Below are 18580 nucleotides of genomic sequence, written 5' to 3' on the forward strand. Positions count from 1 at the left end.
CATCAGATACAGGATTTTGCAGAGTTTCATAATAATCAGGATGGTCTGAAATCATGTGACCTAAGCTCACACATGCACAAAGGAATAGAAAAGAATTTGCTCTCCCTTCTCTCTGCTTTCCATATAGTCCTGTGTAAACACAGTGTAGCTCTTAGTGCAATCTTCTTTTTTAAGGAGGAGATATGATAAAACCCAAGTTCTTGCAATGTTACTTTGAGGCTAGCTCTTCCCACCTTTTATTTTTGGAGTAAAGGAATAGCTCAGGGTATTTTACAATTAATTGTCTTTTCTGTTTTATTTCCATCCTGGCACATCAACCCTTTGCAATTAGCTATATTCTCATGATAAGTTCTAGATATGTAACACAATAAGTTGAATAGTATGTTAAAGGAGAAGAAATTCCTAATAAAACAAAATAAAATAAAAAAATAAAACAAAATAAATAAATGTTTTTCTAGTGTAAAGACTACAAATTATCCTACAAATGTCTTTCTTCAGCTCCTTCATAGCTGACAAAAATACATGAAATAGTCAAATCTCTCTAGCGGGATTCTGAGATTTATTTTTTTTTAAGGTATGAAGTTAAAGAAAATACATTTTATCATTCAGTCAAAGGAAACACCATAAAGATGATAGCTAGTAAGTAGCAATATTATGACAGAAGGAAAAAGAGGAGGAAGAAAATTTGTAGACCTGCATTCATATCGCATGAAAGAGGGGATGCCATGCCTTTTCATCTACTTCTCTTTTTTTTTTTTTTTTTTTCCTCTTGTATTTCTTAACCACTTTAATGCAAAGTCTTTTGTTCTTGTTTAGGAAGGAGGAGAAGAAAAATTATGTCTTTATTCTCTCAAGCATTACACAGATCTTAACATAGAAAAAACAGTTCTAACTGTTGATTTACTCAGTGACATTCAGAAAAGTAAAGTTTTCTCCATTGGCATTCTTTGTTAATTAAGTTAGGTTTTAAAGTACTCATTGAAAAATTCTTGTGCACTTATAAAGAAAAAGAGAGCAGATGACATATGAAGATATGACAGTACCCTGTGAACTGCCTGTATTGAAAGGTTCAAAAACTGCAAAATTATCATGTTATTTTAAAATACTTAATTATGAGAAAGAAATATATTAAAAATATGAAAATTCACATTCTTGTTATCCAAACACTTAAATTTATCTTGTAAATTGTAATTGTCTGACAGTGTATCAGATACAGACTTTTGTGGCTGTATCTTGATGTTTCTTTCATCAAGAAATTGATGTTTCTTTCTTGCAAGAAAGTAATAACAGTATAAAGTGCTTATTATGTAAAAGACCTACAGCTTTAGGGTAGCAAGCTATGAAGCAACAGCCTGTAGATTTAGTTATATTAGACTAAATCTACTGCAGAATAATTAAAGCCTGATATGAATTAAAAGGTGAACACTCTTTGGCTGGATTTAATAGTTTAGTAGACCATTGGACTCAATGCTATAAGACTTGCTTCATCAAGTTGCCTGGCTTATAACCAACATCAGCTGTATCAAGTTCTGCACATATGTAGTTATGTACGTATGTAGGTTTGCACTTGTGTGACCAGTGGGACCATGATTAAATGTACTTGTTTTTCCATAAATGTTATGGTTGTAAAGAAAAGGATATATATTTTTTCCCTGTAGCATTCATCGCATTACATTTTATTCTTATCAGGTGTAACTAACTTTCTTTAAAATATACACCACTGCAATATATGTTCCCTGTGATCTCTTTAGGTTCTCCATATAGAGACAAGATCACTATAGCAATTCTACAGCTGCAAGAGGAGGGCAAGCTCCACATGATGAAAGAGAAATGGTGGAGAGGCAATGGCTGCCCAGAGGAGGAAAGCAAAGAGGCCAGTGCTTTGGGAGTTCAGAATATTGGAGGAATCTTTATTGTCCTGGCAGCAGGATTGGTGCTTTCTGTCTTTGTGGCAGTGGGGGAATTTTTGTACAAATCAAAAAAAAATGCCCAGTTGGAAAAGGTAAATATTGTCTTTTCCTATTTCCGTATTCTATTTATGATCTAGTTAAATAATATTTTAAACTTTTGGTAGCCAAAATGTAGGTGCATTTTAATTGTTTATCGTATAATACGGTATATAAGAAAGGATCACAGCAAAGTACCCAAAGGTTACATTTACAGCTTTTAATTTGTGTTCAATGTGTTTAATTGTAGCCAGCTTTCAGGACAAGTGACTATTTCTCCTCTTATTCAAGCCTGAAAAAAGACAGCTTTTTACTTCTGGAAGTTCACTGCAGTTAATTTTATGGATGAAGAAGAAATCCGAAACTGTAATGGAAAACAAATTAAACTTCAGCAGATAATTCTGATTTTCCAAAAAACCAAAACTGTCTGTTGCTCAAAGCCAAAATATACAAATGTCTCTATAGAAATTTTCTTTCACATGTTTATACTTGAAAAGTTGTCCTGGTACCATCTGGAAAAATTTACATCACCAAGATTTTTTGTGGGTTTACTACTGATTATGATATAATGTCCTGTCATTTCAGACTGACTTGGTTTTGAAAATTCTAGTGTTAATTTGATCTCATCTTACAATTTTTGCAACTGCAATACTGTAATTGTGCCAACACTGATAATATCTTGGGAAATTCTTAGGTGGAAATATAGTTTCTGCATAGTGAATAAATCAAATAAATCTCTCTATATGTATGTGCCCATATTTAAACCTAAACTCAAACTATATATTTTACTGCTATGATATATTCTGTATTTTAAAAATGGAGATGAGATAAGCTTTTATTTTATTTTTATTTATTTATTTTTATTTTTTTTAATACCTATGGCAAGACCTGTATGTCTATTTAGTAACTTAATTTCTTAATTTAATAAAATCAGTAGTAAATCCAATCAGTATATTTATATTTATATTTATATTTTTTCCAGATGCTACTAGTGAATTTTTGTAACTTGAATTATTACTCAGAAAATTTAAGATTTGTTATCACTTCTTTTGAGGCTACCTTTCAGTATGCAAGTATCCTTTAATAAATAAATTGTTAAAAATATTTTTTTCTAATACGCACAAAGGCAGTGTGAGATCACAAGGTCCTAAACACAGTGTGAACATGGGTATATTTGATTAAGTTGTTAAAAGCCCATTAAGAACCTATCCTTTATGATACTTTAGGGTGATTCCATTCTGTAAAAGTGCTTTTGAAATGTAATGTTTCTGAAATTAATTTATGAGAGAAAAGATAACTATTATCTAAGTACCCCATGCAAAACTATCCATTCCTAAGGTGGATATAGATTTCTTAATGACAATAATTTGGTTTAGCTTTTCTGGACTTTTAACAAATACTCACTTAGAAAAATAGTTTTAATAGTGATCTCATAACATCAGTACTTTAGTGTTCTGCAGGGTGTGAATATATAACTTGACACTATCAGCATGTTGGAAGTTGTGTGAGGAAGTAAACAGAAAAGACTTACAGAAACATAACTTGTTTCTCTAAGCCCTATGGTTTGTTGTTGTTGCTATGTTCTGTTTTATTTTTTATTTTTTTTTTCTGTTATTTCTTTTGTTTTTTTGATCTATTTGCTTCTTTTTTAATCTTGTTTGTTAGTGATGGATAGATATAGCAACAAGTGGAGGTATCTGAGCTTTTTACCAGAAGTGTTTCATCATACATCAAGTATTGATGTAGTTTTAAAAATTAGGATTAAATCTGAAGCAGATGGAAGGATTAGGTCTTTCCACTCACCTCCTTCCTCATCTCAAATTTCTTCCATTGTATCCCCTCTCTATAACACCCAACTATGCTGATCTCAGGAGGAGAACAGTAAAATTTCTCGAGAACTTGACTTGTAGAATAAAACTAACTAACTAATGATGACAGGATCCCTGTATGTGACCTTCCCTGAACCACCATCACCCATTTTTCTCCCAGCATCCTGAGACCTCCATGAATGTCTTCTTTCTTCCTCTCCAGAAGTAGCAGATCCCCTTTGCCTAGGAGAGAGGAGCATTGCAGCAGCCAAAGGGGAGATAAGCAGGACTGTCATGTTTCCAATCCCTACATCTTTTCTGTTGTCAGTTTGCATGAGTAAATCATGCAAGTGACGCATTCTTGGCTTTCTCACAGGGAGGGAGAAGACACCTTTTTATGGTAACACTTATTGTTTCAGCCCTTTAGACTCAGATTATCATTCCGGCATGTGTATAACGCTCGTCAGCATTTGGAGATGGAAAAGATGGGGTTGTTAAGGTCCCATTAACAACCAAGGAAATGAAAGAAATTAGATTACTTCAGTTGCTGAATATATGGAGTACCCTGGGATACAAATGGACATATTAACACATAAGTCTGCATTATAATGCACAAAATATAGAGTTGCATTTCCTTTGTGGCAGTGGGGAAGCAATGCAGATTTTAAGTGTATAATCTAGATGATTTTTTAGTGTTTTAGACGTCAGCCCCCATCCTGGAGTGCACATGTAAACAGAGACATTGGTTAGTGTGAAACTGTTTGGAGGAGTGACGTCTCAAAAAGAACTGAGCTGAGAAAAACATCAGACAAAATTGTGTTATTTTCTAAAAAAAACATTACATCTTGTAAGTAAAGTGACTCAGAATATCAATTCTTCTGATGTGCTAAAAAAAATCTCCAGGAAATATGGGACACTAATTTTACTCCTTCTTTGAAACAGATACCAATAACCAGAATACCATCCATGCATCCATGCAAGCACAGCATTTTCTAGACATGGAAGAACTCCTCTTTTATTGACAACTTTCAAAAGTGAAGATTATTCTGGATGTTATCACCATTAGGCTGTTAGTCAGTAATACTTACTATGGTCAGTTTGTTTGAAAAATAACTGTCCTAATTTGCCAGGTATTTTCTAGAAGATTCAGATCTGATCTAAAAAAAAAAAACTAAAATTTGCTACCATTTATAGCCATTCAGAATTCATTGAGACATCAGCAGGTCATACGTAAATCTGCTTGGGAAAAAAAAATAGCATATGTACATTTTATTAATCTTGATCTGTTAAGCACTTCAAACAATGTGAAATGAGACACATATCAGCATTCTGTTTGTTTCCTTAGAGGAGATCTGGTCAGAAGTTCCCTATAATACAAAATACTAGTTTAAATCTAACAATGAACCAGTAACACCAACAAATTGTTTCTGGAGTTATACAATCAAATTGTAACATAAGAACTAGCTAAATTAGCCTCTCTGAAATAAGTATTCATTTATAACTGATTATAAAAACAATAAAAATAATAAATTGATATTAAATTGCATTTTATATAGATTTCCCAAGGAAGATAGGAACAATTGAATGTGCCTCTGTAAATATTTGTCTGCTCAGCTACACAGCTGAATGGAGAAAGATTAGTCTGGATGGTTTATCTCATAGATATAGTGAATGAGTCCTTAGCTGTTTGCAGCATTGGACCCAAGGCACACATTATTGATTGTGAATATACATGTGGGTTACATACGGTGTTTTACTTGCAACTGCAGATTCCACTGAAGTAACAAGAATTTTTGAATGCTTAACTGTGAACTGTATATGAAACTAACTATATCTTTGAAGATGACACAAACTTAACTGGTTGACCAAAATATATAATTTACATAAATTTCAAACACTCACCGAATAAAAGAACCATGTTTTGGTTTTGATAATATAAGGATAGAAAGAATAGAAGTGCCTGATCTTAGCTGGTTCAAAATGCAGTTTTACTGGGCTGCAGAGGCATTAGGTTATGGTAGTATTCAGAATTTTTTTTTTATTTTTTTTTCTATAATTGACAATAATTCCGTATTGTTGTCTGTATACCTCAAACACACACTGTAGTAAAGGGATAAGATGTATTTTGAACTAAATAATCCCACTAGTCCTGCCCAATACCTAGTCTCACTGGTTGAGAGGGAATATTAGGAATGGGAAAGCATTGCCCTTGTCTGGCAGAATTGTGGTATTCCAGTGGACACAGTGGGAAGGGTTTGGAGGAAATGGCAGTTCTGAGGCTGTCCCAATTGCATTCCTTCAGAGTAACCACAAGATGGTGCCTTCTATTTTCTCAGAGGGAAATTTAATTGTTACTTTTTAATAGAATTTATGTCACAATGCTCACTTTTTTTTTTTTTTTTTTTTTTTTTTTTTTTTTTAATTGCAGCCTTTTAAAAAAATGCTGAAGGCTTGTACTCTTTGCTATTGTTTATAATACGAACATCTAATTATGTCAACTGCTTGGAAACATGTTATTAAGTAGAGCTTTTTTATCCAGCCAGTCTTGACTATAAATGCTCTGCCATTTGCATTTTATAATTGCTTTTGCTGGTGAATGACCTGCTCCCTGATTTTAACAGGCACTCTGAGGGCAGTGAATAAGCACGTTAGAAACAGAAGCCATCTAAAACAATTACTACATCCTTTTTTGTTGCTGTTTTTCAATGTGTCATGGATTTATGTACATTTTATACATTTATTTTTGTACTGATCATATTATTATCATAAAGGCCAGGGAAAACATTGGCATGTGGACCATTAATATTTAGCATAATACATTAGTTGATGGGTCTCAATTTGAGAATTTCTTCACCTTTCATTCATTTTCATTAAAAAAAAAAAAAAAGAGAGAGAAAAAAAGTTCTCTGAGATTTATGAGATTATCTCTATTTTGACACCACCTTCACACACAATGATCAGGGAGCTACTACTATAACTGTAAGCTGTTTGGTAGAAAGTACTTGTTCACTACTGAAAACTTTAGGATAAAGTTCACAGCATTACTGAAGACAGTGACAAGTATATATATAGAACATTACATTTGTTACCCTTGCAAGTGGTTGCACCTATCCTGGCCATGGTTTCTTTAAAAAAAGGTAACATGGGCTTGAAAAGTAATCTTGAAATTTGTTTTTATTGGCATAATGGACCCACACCTTTGCAAGAGGTTGAGATGAAGAAGCTGTTGTGCTGTAACCACTTACAGTTGATACTGTGCCCTTATTGTTCTTTTCTCAAATGCAATTTAGCTTTTCTTGATTTGTTTAAATGAAGTTAGTGTAAATGCTAACATGGGCTTTATTTGTCAAGCTCTTTATCTATAGTCTGCATCAGGATAAATTTAATTCATTATGACTTACTAATGAATTATTAAATTTAATTCATTATGACTTAGAATGGCTCCTTTTAGAATTGATATGAGCAAAGTGCATACATGTACCTTGTCTTAACCAGATTGGTCTTTCAGAAAGAAGTTAATACATATTGGAATATTGTGAATGTTTCTTTGTCAACAGGATAGTGGAAAGTCAGTATTTCAATTTCTAAGTTATTGTCCTAACAAAAATGTAAAGCAACATATTACAATAATTTTGTATGAAAAATCAAAAGATTTTTAGGATCCCTTCTTACCTAAATAGATTTTAAGACCTCTTCTTATTTTACCACATATTTTTATTATTATTTTAATAATTTAGTTTTCATTAATCTCTTTCATAAAAACTGTAGTGTTACTGGAGTTCAGAGAATATTTCTAATAGTTTAATATCAAAAGTCAAATATTTGGGACAGTAGTTTCTAATAGTTTTGGGGCAACCCCAGAGTAAATCCCAGCACAGAGAATTTTTTTCCCCTTTCAGAGAAGGAAGTTCAAAAGATTTTAAAGTTGAAAAATGTGTTACTCAGGTTACAATAATAAATAAATAAAGATATTAAAAAAAAAAAAAAGTGGGAATTAATGGTAAATCAAAGTAAAAGCTTTGGGATTTATATCCCAAGTAACTTATACAACATAGAGTCAGTGATGTCATCTGTATTACCATGTCATATTTTGTAATGGAGTAACCTCAGAATTTTTAATGTTGGCTGGGAGAAACAGCAGTAGCTGTGACAATTCATAAGAGGATTTTTTTTTTCAACTTTATGCATAGATATGCACATATGCAGTTAGAAAATTGGGAACTTCTATCATCCTGTGCTCATCCTAGTGCTCATTCCACTGAGCACTATATGTGGATGTATAGCCTTGTATTGTTTGTGTGTGTGTGTATTTGTTCAGATTACTTGAGGATGAGATATTAATTATAAATAAATGCCCTCATGGAAACCACCTAGGTATTATCTTCTAATGGCAAGAACTGTTAAAAAAAACAACAACACACAAAGAAAAATATCTTCTATAGAAAAGGGTAGGAAAAAGCAGAAATTGAAAAAAAGGTCAATTCACTATGTCATTTTAAAAATCATTTTCAAACAATAAAACATTAAAAATGAGTTTTCTATTTTGTTTTTTGACTGTAGCTCAACAAATCTATTTAAAATCTATTTGATAATGGACCTTCCTACAGAGGTATTTTGAATTTCTTAAGTGGTATCATTCAGGAAACCAAGAACCAAAGACTGGAAATGTACACAGAACTGTCCACTGCAAAAGCAGTGGTAATGTGATTTCAAGTGGCTCACTATCACTCCAAGGATGTTCACCTGAAACTACAGGTTTCAGTTATGGGATATTTTATGTTTGGCACAGAGAATTTGAAGTTTTATAAATATTGTTGAGAAACTTGATGTGTCATTTATTTTATAGCAACTACTCTTCATTTCCACTCTTCAGTAGAAAGAAGAAACATTCAAAGTATGTAATTATTGGCTCCCCTGATATTTTTTAATTTTATTTTTTAATTCTCAAGGAAAAAAAAAGTCATTATAAAACATTTACGTCTAATTTTTCTGTGTTCCCCTAAACACTACATTAGTGTGTCACATCTACAAATATTTTAGTATATAAATATTAGTATTTTCATTTTGAATCAATCAGCTATATTATAGCTAAATGTAGTATAAACATTTAACAATAATATCAAGATATTTCACACCTACATTTGAATCAGCAAGCTTAAATGAAAGTTTAGTTCATCAGAATTAGGTTACTTTCACTTCAGCATAAGCCAGCAAAGCAACAAGCACTTCCATTTATTCTAGACTGCCAAATGAAACCATGTAATTATAAAGAAACTGATTCTAACCATTTTGATATTATGTAGCGCAATGTGATGATAATCATGTTTCTAAAACAGTAGAAACCATTGGCATTAAATTAATACTAATAGTCTCTCTCTGTTCAACATGATTTGAGGCCATGCCAGATTTTGTGTTAAATTTATACTATCACACTGAACTATAAAAATAGAATGTATTTTTATAGTGAATAATGTACCATGGATTTAAGCTCAGACAACATTAAAAAAAAAGGTGGTTAGATACAGACATACTTTGCCAAGTTGTATGGATTTTCTAAAGTGGCTCTGTGAGATGGGCTGTTTATTTTCAAATTAAACTATATTGTGATACATAAAACATTTTAATCCAGATAGATTTATACTCTAAAAGACTGATCACATATCATTATCACTTCCTTTCACCGTGCCTGAAGATCAACAAACCTGACCCTCCTTAGACAAACACGAAATGACTTTACACTGAGGATCAAAAATGATTGAATAGGTGAATGAACTTTCACAGCCAGTGGGTGATCTCATGTGGCTGATTTCAGTGTAATCAGGATCATCTCTGCTGAAAGTCAAAAAAGTATCCTACACAGCTGTGATCACAAGATATTGAACTTTTAAGATGTTACGTTGGATATCATTCTAAATCAGATAGGCACTACTGTATATGCCATTTTCTCAGTGCCATTTATATGTCTGAAGTGGTATGAATTGGTATCAGCAGTTACTGAACATCTGGTAGTCATTTGTAGCCATTGTTCCAGGGAAGTTCCAGGGACTGCACCACTCCATTCTGGAAGAGGACCTGGACTGATGCGGCAAGCTTTACACCTGTAGAAATTATTGCCACTGATCTAAACCCAGATGTCAAACTGTACTTGCCACTGATCCAATTTGGAAACCCAGACCCAAATTCATGAACCTGGAGAGAGACTTATAAACCTCTCTCACAAGAGGTGGAACTGAGTAGTAAGGGTAGATGATAACTTCTGAATGTTTCCCTTTACTTGTGCAACATAGCACCTATGTTTACTCTGTGGGAGTAAACTTGCATCATACCCCTATTTCAGCCAGGTTCTGGAAGCACAAAATGACTGCACCATCCTGGTCTGACAAGAGAATAGGACTGTGAATCATCTGAATGCTGATGACACCACAGCCCAAATTATTTCATTATCTCCCCAGTGGCCTCTTATACATGTTAAAAGGAGAGATGACAGGATGAAACCTTGTGGAATCCTGCATGAGAGAGAGCCCTCGGGGCTGATGAGCAATTACCCTATGCCATCCTCTGGGATTTCTCTGAGAGGAAAAAGTGGAACCACACAAGTGCAATCCCATCTGCCCCAGCCTAGGTCCACAGGTGAGTCAGAAAAGCATCATGATCAGCGCAATGGTCAGAAAGGCTGCTGGCAGAAGCTAAATGAAGCCACCTTTGAAAAAGCTTTCTTCAGTGATATGAGTTCCCTATCAGCTTCAGGAGCTAGTGTAGCTGCTAGGCTGCACTTAGGCTGGAAACCAAGTTGAATGGTTTCAGAAGACTTTAAATGGAGTCAGAGTTTCTTTACAAGAAGTCTATCTAATTCGCCAGAGTATGTTATTTTGTCAAGGAATATACTTTAGAATTGTAGAGTTGCTGAATTTGGATTTTGGACATGAATTGGTAACTTATTAAGTAGGAAATTAGGTAATTTAAGGCAATCTGGAATTTTTTGTCCCAGAGAGATATTAACAGTCTGTGCTGGAAGAGTTTTTTTTTTTTGTTTGGTTTTTTTTTGTTTTTTTTTGTGTGTGGTAGTGTGGATTTGGGTTTATTGATTGGTTGGTTGGTTTGGACCACCACTGAGCTGGTCCAAACTTATATAGTATATCACTTATAATGTATGTCACATATAACGTATATCATGTATAATGTATATCATTGAAGTTCAACTCACAACTCTAAAACTCAGAAGATTATTTCAGGTTGTAGAACTGTTATTTTGTTGCAGAAAGTGCTGGTACCATCAGTCCTGTTGATTTTCTCCATAAGATAGCTAGAAAAGTCCTTGAAATAATCATTGTTCAAGTCAGTTCCAGTGTGAAGCACATCATGCTTCACCAGCTGCCTGGAACAATTCTAATGTTCTCAACATCTTAGAAATTATGGTTAACTTACTTTATGGAATTATATTATTAATTATATTTTTCATTTTGCTAGATTTTGATGTCTGTGCTGATGACAGGTGATGAAATCTTCCATATATTTTGTCCTGAAACTAACTTAAAATGGCTCACAGTTCTCCTCCTACCAAAAAAACACCAATTGCTAAAATGGTAATTGATAATATATTGGTGATATTTTCAGCTAATTGATGTGAAATTAGTTTTCAATGTACCTGTATATTACACTTGCTATGATTTGAAAATATACTACATCAGAAATGTGTGGAAAAATATTTTTAATATAACCATATTATGTATATATAGATATTATACATATATGTGTGTGTGTATGTGCATATGATTTTCATTATAAAACTAGGTATACAACTAAGTGAACTAGAAATCTAATCTTTACAATTATGCTTTATTTTAAAAAGTAATGGTTCAGCTACAGTTGAAATACGGTCTATCTTTCTCTAAGTTTATTTTAATTCTATTAGTTGCTCATCTCTTTGTGATTCTATGTAAAAATTCTTAACATTTGTTGTTCTGTCTAGGGCTTTAAGATTGACAATTTTTTCATATACACATTCAGAATCCCTGGCATATGGAAGGAGAAACAGATTAGAAGGAAGGGTCAGGGCAGAGCTGTGCACTCAGTTTCAGTTAACTTCAGGAAGATGAAAAGTGTTTTGATTGATATGTCCTACTAAGTGCTAGAACACTGACCCATAACATAACAAGAATATGCAGGATTAGGGCTGCTACTCCTTTAAGAAAATTTAACAAGGCTTCAAATAATATGTGACATGCAAGACTGGAAGTAATGAATTTCTGAATAAATCTAGTTTTGTACAGAATATTGACAGCCAACTTTATATTAAATCCATTAAAGAGGAAAAAAATAATCTATAAAAGAGCATACATTTGGAGACTTTTATATTTAAAACAAACAATGTTATTCACTTAACTCAGAATGGTAAGAGCGATGCAGGCTTGCCATTCCTATCTTCTTGTTTTGCTTTGTAGGACATTAAAAGTAAAATTTATGATGGTAGTATCATAACCGTGTGTCTAACATGTTAATACGATTTCTAATTACCTTTCTAAACTCTAGTAGTGTAATGAAAACAGCTAAATATTGTTTAGCTTTCTTATTAATATCTACATGCAAAGATACTTTTTTTTTTTTTTTTTTTAGGCTGTAGTCATGCACAAGCTTGCTAGTAAATAGATTGTAAACAATTATTACATTCTGAAAAACAGTTATCTTGATTCTATGTGATTTGTGAGCTGTCAACTGTGACAAAGAATGAAAGAGTTATCAGTTACTTATTCACACTTAAGGAGATGAGTTTTTTTCAGAATTGCTTTCTGTTAAGTCTAAGAACTGTTGATTAAAATTAGCTGCTGATTAAAATTTTCTTCTGTGAATTCTCTGCTTAGAATTGTAGCCCTATTTTCTAATGTTTTATGGTGTTTGGTACCACAAAAGAGTTGCACTTAACTGCGCTTGTGTTCAGAGATCTGTATGCTTTCCTTCTACTTTTCTTCTACTATCTGACTGTGTCTAAGGTGACTTGGAGGCAACATTACTTTCTGGTAGCATTTAGGAAGACAACGATATTTTGTAAGGGTTGGTAAAAAATCAGTAACAATTGATGTTCTTGTAATGTGCCTGCAGTGTGGAGGGTACCTTGGGGCAAAAGGTTATTTGTTTTGCATTAAGAGAAGGATCTTGTAATATCCATTAGAAGAGCTCATTTTCATGGTATACAGTAATTTCTGAAATACAGTCCATAAATTCTATAAACTTTTTGCTGTTTTCCCCTAAAAATGGTTAGATGATATCAGTATTGAGATATTGGATCATATTTTCTAAAATCATGCCTGAATTTATCTACCACCCCCCCCCCCCAAAAAAAAAAAAAAAAGTATTATAGAGATGCTTCTGTATTTCACATCTTGTTATTCCAAAAGGTATATTCTCAAAGTGTGAGAACACAAAGTTTAGCTGTGTAGAAAATACTGAATGTACTCAGATTGGAATCAAAATGAGACAAGAAAATATATATTCAAATAACAAAGGTCAAACATGAAGTAATTTGTTGTAAATCTTTTTGAACATGATTTTGAAATATGTGGGGAAAATGCTTCCATGTGTCATATCTCTTAGATAGAACCCAAAGAAAAATAAGGATCCAAATCACGAAGTGATTTGCATTTTTTTTTTAAATGTTACCAAACGATGGTACTGTTTGGGAGATAATAATGTTTACTCTTTCCAGACAAATTAAATTTTAAAATACATACCATACCTAAAAAAACATACTAAATGAAGTAATTAAATCATATATTTCAAACAGTGTACAGAGATAAGTTTGCACGAGCTTATACAACATAATTTGAAAACACAGGATGGAATAATTTTCTAGATAAAATAATTATCACAAAATTGTGTTAACTGCCTTTTTAAGACTGTCAGTTTTGCCAAAAATTCTCATTTTAGGGAGTGGAGTTCATATTAATGAATTTACAAATCCAAGTAAAATTTTCAGATAAAGTATTTTGCTAATTTTCTTGAGATCTTGTTTTCAGGATATTTCAGAACCTTGACATCAAGTACATGCATCTTCTTATTTCTTGGCCATTGACTGTAATCCAGTTGATACTGATAGGGTCTAAAAGTTGATACCCTTTAATAACTGTGTTCATTTCTGTGCAAAAGATTTTGGTGAATTGAGCTTGAGAAGGATTCACTCTGTTTTACCACTTCTGTTCGATGTCTTGGCAGAGAAGGCAAGGGATAAAATCTAGGAAGTGTTAAGTGCTAATGAACCGTTTTTAAGCTTCAGAATTAAGTGCCCAAGAATGTTTCAGTTAGGTCTTTAATTTCAGAGGTGAGAGCCATATAATAGCTGCTGGTGATGAAACACTGAGTGTTGTGGCATTTGTTTTTTAATGGATTATTTGTGAAATTCATAAGTTATGTGCTATGTTCTACACATAGTGAAAACGCCAAAATCTACAAGCCTTAGCAATTTCACATCTGAGACATTAGGGAATACCAAATTAAATCTTGCAATTTCTGATGATTTCAAGATTAATCTCAGTTCCATAATCATAACTGCAGTTCTCATCTTAAGCAACAGCACTCTTTAAAATGAAGAAATCAACAAGAATTGAATGTTTCCATTCAAAATACAGCTGGATGAAAAGGAGATACAGTTTCCTGCTTTCACACAGTGCTAATCAACAATACCTTATGCATGAAGATTGGATGCATTATGGCTCAGAGTATTCATTTAGAAATTTTAGCTAACATATTCCCACAGTGAAAGCCATAAGTTTCATCTTTTATTTCATCCTAGTGCACAGGAAATTTTTGAAGAGGGATTGTTAATGAGTGTCCATTGCAGAACTTGCTTCATGTAGCCAGAGGGAAATAATTAATTTTGTCTTAAACTTTAGCCTCTGAAGGAGTTATGCCTGACCATACACCAAAGAGAAAGACCTTCCTGTCCTTTGGATTTAAAACTTCAAACTTTTTTTAGTTGTAGGTGGCTAAAACCTTTAACTCACAAGCTGACTAAGTGTCAAAATTTACTTCAAACTCTTCTGGAGAAAAAAGTGTTTGAAAAGAAGGGTACCACAGCCAGAAGATTACCATTTCCTTCTCTCTTGCCTATTACCCTGCTCATGTGAAAGATTAGAGAAGAGAGCATTTGTTCAGGATTTGGGGGATTCGAGTTCAGTTCTATCCCATGTTTGAGACAGCTACCTCTTGCATTTTATATTTATTTTTCTACTTTAAACAGAATTTTCCATTAAAATATTAAACATCACTGAGACTCTGCCACTGAGTGCCCCAGTGCCTGATCTCCAGAACTGCCTGCATTCTCTTTCCTTCCCTTTCTCCCTCTCTGCCTCTGTTCACTGCTTCCATGTGAAATGGAACAGGATCAGTAGGAGGAAACTGCAAGTGTTTTTACCCTGACATGGTCTAATGTCTTAGACCATGTTCTGCTGACAAACACTAGAGTTTAGATCTCTCTCTGGCAGAAGATGCTGTTGAACTGACACTCTCAAATGTGTCTCAAGTTCAGATCACATGCTCCAGCTGATGAACGGCTGCATAGAAAAAGGTTGCAATGTCTGCCACATGTCCTTTAGCAGTTGCTATATTTTTTGAGAAACTTTATTTGTTAGGTCACTTCAGAGCACATCAACTGAATCATGGATTTTAGCCATGGAACACTTGATGATCTGATGGGTTCTAGAACTAAACAATGTGTTAGCAGAAGTTCTTATGATAATGGTCAAATGACAAACCTGTAATGTTTAATGTGGATAACAGAGTACTTTACTACTCAGAATGCCTTCAGCCCTTGAGTCCTCCAAAGAATTAGGTAGGGTAAGGTGCTTAAATGCTTTCTGGACCTAATCTCCAAACTCTAGGTTTGTATGAGCAGTGGAGATTTAACAGTTTTGACAGTTCTTGAGTCAGAAGAGAAATTAAATGATTATATATTGATTGCTGATCACTAATCACAACAAGTCAATGATCAACATGTACTTAGTATAATTCCAGGCGCTATGTCTTTCTTCTTTAATTTTTAAAATAATTTTGTGGACTGTAGACCATTTATTAAGAAACCAGAATTCAAAGGATTAGATTATACTTTGTATTTGCTTTGGGTAAAACGATTTGTCAGAGGCTTGTCATAAAATCTTGGGTTTTGTAATTAATTATTTGATTAATATATTCCTCCATTAGTTGGAAAACATTTAAGTTAAAGCATGTGTTAAAAGTGAAACAGACACCCAAAACGGAGATTTCTCTACCTCCATATTTATTCCATACTTCAATTCTCAGACTGAGGAAGGGCTAACAGTGCAACGCCCATTCAGCAGTTGAGAATTCAGTCACATGAGGGTAATAAGGGAGATTTTATTTTACTTTTCAAATTTCTTGCACTGAAAAAAAAAAAAAAAAGAGCTTTGAGGTGATGAAAAGATGTTTATAACCTGTTTTTCTCACGCTATCCTCTTGGTAAAGATGGAATGAAACAAAATATTTTTTGCAGATATATTCTTCATAAATGATATTCAGTAGTGGAATAAGTGTTTAGATAAAGAAGATATTGGAAATAAGGTAGTAGATTTATTTCATTAAAAGGTCTGCATTTTAACAGTAGTTAAACAGGTAAATTTCCTACTCTGAGGCTTATTGTTTTGTTAAGGAACAGCTATTTAAACCATATGGAAATGAAATGTATGAAGTTGAAATATGGTAAAGGAAATTTTACTGAATACTTAATATACACGTTACATTCAGATACTGTCCTATAAGGCAAAACTGTGTCAACAGAACATCTATTTGAAATATTTTTATGTATCATGTGCATGTATAGTCAGTAGCTGGCAGATAAATAATTGTAGAGACAAGGTGAATTTTTCAGTGAGTCACTGCAGCTTGATAAGTCATTTTAATTATTATGCAATGCATATTTAAAAGATGGTAATTTATTATGAGCTCCAGGCTGAGACAAAGCAAACTTACAGGAGTGACATGGCTGTGCCAAAGGAATGAATCTGCTTCTAGGCATTGCAGCTAGACATTTCTTACAGATGTGGCTCTTTTTTTCTTTTTTTTTTTTTTCCTTTTTTTTTTCTTCTCTTTTTTTCTCTTTTTATCTCTTTCTCTCTCTCTTTCTCTCTCTCTCTTTCTCTTTTTATCTCTCTCTTTCTTTCTCTCTCTCTCTCTTTCTCTCTCTCTCTCTTTCTCTCTCTCTTTCTCTCTCTCTCTCTCTTTCTCTCTCTCTTTCTCTCTTTCTCTTTCTTTTTCTTTCTTTTCTTTTCTTTTCTTTTCTTTTCTTCTTTTTTTTTTTTTTTTTTTCTTTTTACTCTATTTTCCTCTCTAGAGGTCCTTCTGTAGTGCCATGGTAGAGGAGCTAAGGATGTCTCTGAAGTGTCAGCGTCGATTAAAACACAAGCCACAGGCCCCCGTTATTGTGAAAACAGAAGAAGTTATCAACATGCACACATTTAATGACAGAAGGCTGCCAGGTAAAGAAACCATGGCATAGAGCTGGGAAGCCAAATACCCCAAGCACAAACTGACGTCTTTTTTCCAAACAACCTTGCGAGAATGTTTCCTGTGGAAATATGCAACCTGTGCAAAATAAAATGAGTTACCTCATACCGCTGTGTCTATGAACTAGAGACTCTGTGATCTCAGCAGTTGCAATGGCCAGACTCGAATCACAAGCATCATGGATCAACCAAGTTATGCGGGGTTACACTGTTCGTCATGGGTTTCCACCATTCTGAATGAATGAAAGTTCCATGTGAGTTTTGTGGCTGGTTTCAAATGCAGTCTCAGTGAGAAGTTACAGGTTCCTTTTAAAGTTCAACTGTTGCCAGGAGATGGAGAATAAATATCTGAGATGCTACTAACCACAGAAGGAGTCTAGTAAAAGTAATATCTCAGAACTGTAATGGAACAAAAACCTATACTTTCTTCAGAACTTCCAAGCATAGGAAGAGTAGGTAACTGTAACTGCCATCTGTACAGGCAATATGAGCTTACTGGATGGAAGAAATGTTAAAGCAAAGAAACATGAATCCCATGAACAGAAGGATAAATATGGGAATGCTCAGCTGCTTTCTGGACTGTCTGTGTCACTGAACTAAGTAAATAAATAATAATTAAAACAAAACAAAAACAAACAGACAAAAAAGCCAACAATGATGATTCACCTGGGCTGGAACTGTGATCTAACAAACAAAGAAACAAACAAAAACCATCAACAAAAATAATCCATAATTTTGACCCAAATTTAGATGAATAAAAGTTTTGTGAGTACAAAGGAATGTATCTTACAATCTTTAGATAAAAGCAATTACTTTTTTTTTTTTTTTTTAAACTATGAAGCGGGGGGGGGGGGGGGGGGGGGGAGCGAGGGAGGAAGGGGAGGAAAAGTGTGTTTCACGCATACAGGGCTCACATTTTAGTCTGAATGTGTTTTGAAGCCCTTGTTCCTGCTACTAATTGAACTCAATGGAGCCTGTGCAATTCTCGCTAATGTTGGAAGTAGGATGGGTCACCTAAGAGAAGTGAATGTAGAGAACTTTAAGGAGGACTGCATTTTTCAGTACAGTCACAGTACTAAATGAACAAAATTCTTGAGCAGTTTTTTTTTTTTTTCAAAAAAAAAAAATGTTCAGGTTTATTTGTGGAAATGCAAGATTTCTATGAAAATAGTTTTTGTATGGAAATTTTTGTAATACTTTTTATCAACAAAATAAGGACATGTGTTTCTGTCAGGGGTGTGATGCCAAGCATGAATGGTAGTGCGTGTGCACCACCAACGTTTGGTGAAAACTATTTTTATCAAGAAAAAGGAATCTT

The 18580-nt window shown here is 33.6% G+C and overlaps 1 protein-coding gene across 1 annotated transcript in view; it reads left to right on the forward strand.

Moving 5' to 3' along the window:
- Positions 1-17342, forward strand: part of GRIK2 (glutamate ionotropic receptor kainate type subunit 2) — a gene marked incomplete at its 5' end in the record, with an annotated part of 393079 nt that extends 375737 nt beyond the window's left edge. The window contains 2 exons of the mRNA XM_082757228.1: positions 1752-2002; positions 17091-17342. Coding sequence (XP_082613354.1) covers positions 1752-2002; positions 17091-17255 — 416 coding nt within the window. The 3' untranslated portion in view covers positions 17256-17342. The remainder of the gene's footprint in view (positions 1-1751; positions 2003-17090) is intronic.
- Positions 17343-18580: the final 1238 nt, after the last annotated feature.

This window comes from Aythya marila (assembly GCF_965140915.1).
Source record: "Aythya marila genome assembly, chromosome: 3".
Taxonomy (NCBI): domain Eukaryota; kingdom Metazoa; phylum Chordata; class Aves; order Anseriformes; family Anatidae; genus Aythya; species Aythya marila.